The following is a 5,848-nucleotide window of genomic DNA, read 5'->3' on the forward strand; positions in this document are numbered from 1 at the left end:
GATTAGGTGTGGCATTCACTCCAGGTTACCCTGTCCCCATGATCAGGGGTGGCACTCACTCCACGTTACACTGTCCTCATGATCAGGTGCGGTACTCACTCCAGGTTGTTCTGAAGATAGTAGAGGACACCTAGTTCGTTGAGCGTCCGAGCATTTTCAGGTGTGTCTTTCCCCAGTGTGAGCTCCTCTAACTGGAGCGCCCTTCTCCGTAACAGGGCAAATCCATACTAAAGCAAACATAACCATCAAACACCAAGTCACCAAGTGTACTAACCAAACAGTGTTAGCGCTCAAACGTAAGCCCCACAAGGACACTAGCGCAAACACAGCATATTCTTTCTCCCCTTTCCTTTAGTCATTAATTATTGTATGTTTCACACTAAATTAACTACATGATATTTAAGAATATCCAACATTTCCTTACAACATGCCATTGTAAATTTAAAAAATCCCAAGAAAATGATATTTTAGCCCGATGAACTATATCTCAAGGTGCTTCAAAAAGATTTGTAAACAGAATTAACTTGTGGACAATTGCTTACCCCACTGTTAAACATATAAGCATCACATGCATACAACAATTTTAAGATATAACAAAGGAACATGCAATGCTGAGGTTTTATCAGCAACTTCAGAAAATGAAAAGAGTGTCTTTTTCATGAGAGGGAAAGAATTTCTTTGCACTTGCATGTAAGGTGTAATAGTAACTGAATTTATTTCACTTCATTTCCTAGTTTTAAGTAGAGGAATTAGAGCAGTATTGAAGCCAATCAACTTTATAGTTCTACTTTCTAAAAGGACTATGATTCCATTTCCTGTACTACTGCTACTTAATAAAACAACAGAAATATCTCACTTCCATATCCATACAAGTCAGTAAGTTTCAATCCTTCTCTGGAAGTCACTTTAACATTTAAAGGCCTTAGACATGCAAAGTTTATACCTACAGAACGGCATTCAAAGATGCAGTCTTCCTCTTTGGTTTTAAACGCAATACAAAAGAAATCTTTCATTACCAAGTTGCCTTTTCTCTTCGTAGCTTTCTGGCGAATTTTAAAGGATTTTTTCCGAAAATGCTCAGCTTGTTCATATCTTTGGGGGGGGGGGGAAATAAAGTCAGTCAAACAAAAGGGATGTGTTCAAGGCATCACACTTGAGATGAAACTATTCCTTCCCTGGCATCAAACCTTACTTGACTATCTAATATAGCATTCTTTTTAGAACTGGTTATTTATTTGAAATTATAAATCTTTAAAGGAAGACTTCATAAAATCAAATTATGATAGGGAGCCCTGTGGCCTAGTGGTAAGAAGCCGAGCTGCAAACCCAAGGGCGTGTGGTTCAAATCCACCAGCTTCTCTGGTGGAAGAAGGAGGGGCACTCTCCTCCCATGCAATTTACTGCCTCTGAAAACCTGCCGGAAGGTCAGCTCCGGGTTGGTTCTGACTCTGTGGCACACACTATAAATTGAGCCCTTCAAGCAGCTGGCATTTAACTGTATTTGAATTTCTAAATGGCTATCTAACTAAATGAAAATCCAACATTTTTATTTGTTATGCAAACTTTTTTGGACAGGATAATTTGTGATCACATCTGTCTGCAATTCTCATAAAATCTGTGAGAAACAAGATTTTAAGAAGAAAAATTTCAAATATGCATCACTTAAGATAGAGCAAAAGAAAGTACTTTTGACAGAAGATAAACATTTTGTGGACACGTGACAAACATGGGGCTGGCAAAGGTGTTCTGTAAGGGACTGGACAGATCTCACGTGGCTCTGTCACAATCACTCAGTGCTGTAGACAGCAGGTGTGTGGAAGAGAGGCCATGTCTCATTCACAAACAGCTGTCCCGCTGGACTGTTCCCTAGCAACAGCGTCAGGATGACCCGGGGGCAGAGGACCTGCGGGCAGAGCGGGCTACTGCGCGCACAGCAGTTGAACCAGCCAGTCGATCCAGGGTACAAGGAGAGGCAGCCTTTTTGTGCGAGACTTCGCTGCCCTGGAGACTGGATGGGGGTCTTGGGGGTCAGGACTGGCCTGAGATAGTGGGCCTGGCCTTCCAAAGCCACATGCCCAGTATCACAAAGCTGGCCAGCGAGGGAGCAGGATGCCACCAGCTCCACGTCCAGGCTCTCACATTCTCAAGGAGAGATGCGTCTAGTTTCACTCCCTTCTGTTTATTCCTGGAAACTTCAGAGTGGGAGGCAGAATTCGAGCATGGTGTTGTCAAAGGCACAGGGAGGAAGAGGCCTTGCAGCCACGGGAAGGACTCGGCTGGGAGGACCCCGCCACCTGACGGCAGGGCAGCCTCGCCTCACCTGCCTCACCTGTTCTGCTTCTGGTAAAGAGTGACCAGCGCCTCGAGCTCACGGGCCACGAGTGGGTGGTCGGCCCCGAAGGCGGTCTCGGCCATCTCCAGGGCCTGCTTGTACAGCTGCTCGGCGTGTCCGAACTTCTTCCCCTGCACGTACACGCCCGCCAGCTGGTGCAGGGCCCGCGCCACGCTGGGGTGGTCTGGGTCCAAGGCTGTCTCCCGAAGTTCTAGGGACCTCTGCAGGGGCACCACGGCCTGCACAGGAGGAGGGCGGTCAGCGTGGAGACCTGCCACCCAAGGGACCTGCCACCCGAGGGACACACAGAGCCCCCCAGGACAGAGGGGTGCGCAGGTCCACACTTGCCCCTCCTCCAGCTGCTTCACCTGACCGAGAAGGCCCAGATCCTTGAGGAACCGGCCCAGCGTCTCATAAAGGTCCGCCAAGCAAACCAAGTTCTCTGTGCCATCACACTTTTTCTCATACTGCTTCAAGGCGTCAAAATATTCTGTGGCCATGGCACTTTTGTCTTTGCCAACAAACTGCCAGTAACTCAGCAACTCAGCAAAGTGTCCTCTGTTTCAACAGATAATAGGAATTTCATGAGAAACCGATTTTAAAATCCACCACCAAGTAAAAGTGTCATAATTCCTATCAAACTACAGATACATCATCCTGAAACTCAGTCAGTGACAGGAAGTCGATGGACACACAAGGCCCATCCTTCAGGCTTCTGAGGCTCAAATGGGGACAGGTGGGGACCTTCCTCCAGAGGAGACCTTCCTCCAAAGGAGCCTCTGCTGGAATTGACTTGGAAGGCCAGCGTGTAATGAGGTTAGATGTGGCCTCAGCTCCGAGGTCTAACACTGCCTATGTCTCCAAGTAAGCTGTCTGATTTCGTACACCTCATCATCCTTCTTTTCAGAGAGGAGAACACCAAGTGCCGCTTTAAAGAAACAGTGCACACCCTGGAGGCCTGTCCACGGGAGGTACCTGCCGCCGGAGGGCTGGACCTCTCTGTGCACGACAGTGCACTCCCTGGAGGCCTGTCCACAGGCGTTATCTGCTAACTGGAGGGCTGGACCTCTTTGTGGACTCCCCAGCGGCTCCAAGGCAGACACTTGAGCCATCTCCCCTCAGGTGATTTACAGCCTTTGGGAACTCGCTGGAGGGTGAGCTGTGAGTGGGTTCCCACTTGAGGGTCCAGAGTGAGTGAGAATGTGCTCTGGTGGAGGCCGTTATTTGTACTGATGGCAAGAGGAGCTCAGGAGAGTTTTTAAGTTTGGGATGACAGTAAATTATTGCCCCAGTTAGAAAGACACAAACAGATGCTCGTGTGAGGTCTGCCAACCTGACTGATTAACTAGCTGTGAGATTGTTATTCAGGAAATAATGATTCACAAACAAGACACTCTGGCATAAAAATGAATTACTTCAGGAACAAGAGCCCGAGTCCTCCTGACACCATCACAGGAAGGACGTGGGGGTTTACCTTGAGCCTTTTAGACATTTCATCAGAAAGAGCCAACTGCCAGGCTCATCTAAGAATTTATTTTAAAGGATGAAAATTAGAACAGAATAAACCAATGAAATACAATTTGTCATTGACTATCTGCTTTGCATTCCCATCAAGGAATCGTAATGATAAAAGTAATCTTATTTACCTGGGATAATATTAAGTAGGATGGCAGAGGGGAAATACTACAGAATTAATTCTTAGAGGAATTGGAATGGTGAAGAGAAAGAATTTAACAGGTGCAGTGAAGGAATTTGAGGGCATTTACCCAGGAGCAAAACAAATTACATAGTGAGGTTATGAGAAATAACTGAATGTCTAAGTGAGGCAGAAAGCCTCGTTAGCAGGTCAGAGAGAGACCATTTAGAAAAAGGTCACTTTGTGACTGACAAAAGCTACATAGAATGCATTTAGGAAGGACAAGGTGAGGAATCTTTTCTTGCCCCTTGTCCCCCAGCCACTGCCAGTCATGCTGGGAAAGGCAGAGGTCAGCTAAAGAGAGGAAGACCCTCAACAGGATGGGTGGACACGTGACCACAACAATTGGCTCAAGCATGTCGGGGACCATGAGGCTGGTGCAGGGCCGGGCAGGGCCAAGTCAGCTGCTCACAGGGTCCTGAGAGCCGTGGTCACAGTCATAACTGACTTGAGGACACCTAACAACAACAAACACAGCACATGCAAGAACAGGAGCCCTGGGGGCAGTGGGTAAATGCTTGGCTGCCAACAAAAAGGCCAGCGGTTCAAACACCCCAACTGCTCTGCAGTAGAACCGTGCCAGGGCGCTCTGTGAAGATGCCACCCTTTGTCAACCTAAAGGGCACCAGGAGTGAGAATGGACTCAATTGCAATAGATTTGTTATTTTAAGACTTTTAAATGCAAGAATAAGAGAGAAAACTGCCATCGAAAGCACTTAGCCTCTGTTCTTCAGAAGCATCAAGATTCTATGATATATGGGTCATCTGATGTAAGCGTAACTTACAGCATGTTTGCAAACTATCTTAAAATTCAATCACACTGTATTGTATTTTAAGGCTGCTGATTGGACTAATCTGTGAAATGAAAATGCCATTCACCCCCCTCTGTTAAACTGACTGGCTGTTTAAATCTGTTTTCTCTAGAAATGTGTCCTTTAGACTTTTCTTACCTTTTATAAAGGTTTTGAGACACAAAGAGATTGAGAAGGCAATCATGCAGCTCCTGTTTACTTCCCTGCTGCTGAAGTAGCCAGGGGAGCTCATCAGCGGCTCTCCACGTCACTCTGCCCTGACTAGAAGGGAAGCGGACAGAATTCAGTAACCGCTCCCAAAGCGCTCAGGGGAAAAAAGGCTTCAAGGAGAAAAGTGGACTTGACACGTATCCCTGACTCTGCAAATGTCATCCCAATACTAACACAGACGAAATCAGAAAAGTGGTCAACCTAGCAATGGAGAACATTTAGTGAATGCTGAACCATGAACCAAGCTCTAAAAGCACTGTCTTAAAACCAAACTATTAAAATGAGCAATCCTTGAGGGGCTCAAATTCAAACATTTAATCTACTTAACTGGAATAAAATCATAAAACGACCTGGGACAGGCTTTATTAACAAAATATTAACACGTTTACCTACATAATTATCTTCCTTCTGACAATAACAGAATAGGAGAAACTTAATGTGCTTGGAATAATTTTTTATCCATAGCATTACGAGATATGAGGCAGAGGTAAGCACAAGAAGGTGGTCCAGGCAGCAGAGGTTACAGAAGAGCAACGCAGACCCCCTCCAGAACCGTTACCTGAGCTGCACAGTGAAGTAGTTGATGAGCTTTTGCCTGTATGAGGAAACGATGGCTGGACATTGCATATACTCCACTCTAACTGCTTCCCAAGCCTAGAGGAAAGAAGGGAAAACAGTGCATTGTGTTTTCTGTAGTCACCATGCATCTAATAATGAATTTTTAAAAAAAACTTATAATTACTTCAAGTCTATAATTGTATAACAGAAATGACTAGTACATTTCAAAAGTCAAGATAT

General features: G+C 45.6%; 1 protein-coding gene across 1 annotated transcript in view; it reads right to left on the reverse strand.

Moving 5' to 3' along the window:
- The window catches only part of NPHP3 (nephronophthisis 3 (adolescent)), a 55,964-nt gene that overhangs the window by 3,621 nt on the left and 46,495 nt on the right, over window positions 1-5,848 (reverse strand). The window contains exons 18-23 of the mRNA XM_006902547.1: window positions 5,610-5,704; window positions 4,979-5,101; window positions 2,701-2,890; window positions 2,330-2,571; window positions 1,017-1,092; window positions 100-227 (exon numbers count right to left, since the gene is read on the reverse strand). Of these exons, the coding sequence (XP_006902609.1) occupies window positions 100-227; window positions 1,017-1,092; window positions 2,330-2,571; window positions 2,701-2,890; window positions 4,979-5,101; window positions 5,610-5,704 (854 nt within the window). The remainder of the gene's footprint in view (window positions 1-99; window positions 228-1,016; window positions 1,093-2,329; window positions 2,572-2,700; window positions 2,891-4,978; window positions 5,102-5,609; window positions 5,705-5,848) is intronic.

The sequence above is a fragment of the Elephantulus edwardii genome, unplaced genomic scaffold (genome assembly GCF_000299155.1).
Source record: "Elephantulus edwardii isolate Elephantulus edwardi_28Jun2011 unplaced genomic scaffold, EleEdw1.0 scaffold00427, whole genome shotgun sequence".
Taxonomy (NCBI): Eukaryota; Metazoa; Chordata; class Mammalia; order Macroscelidea; family Macroscelididae; genus Elephantulus; species Elephantulus edwardii.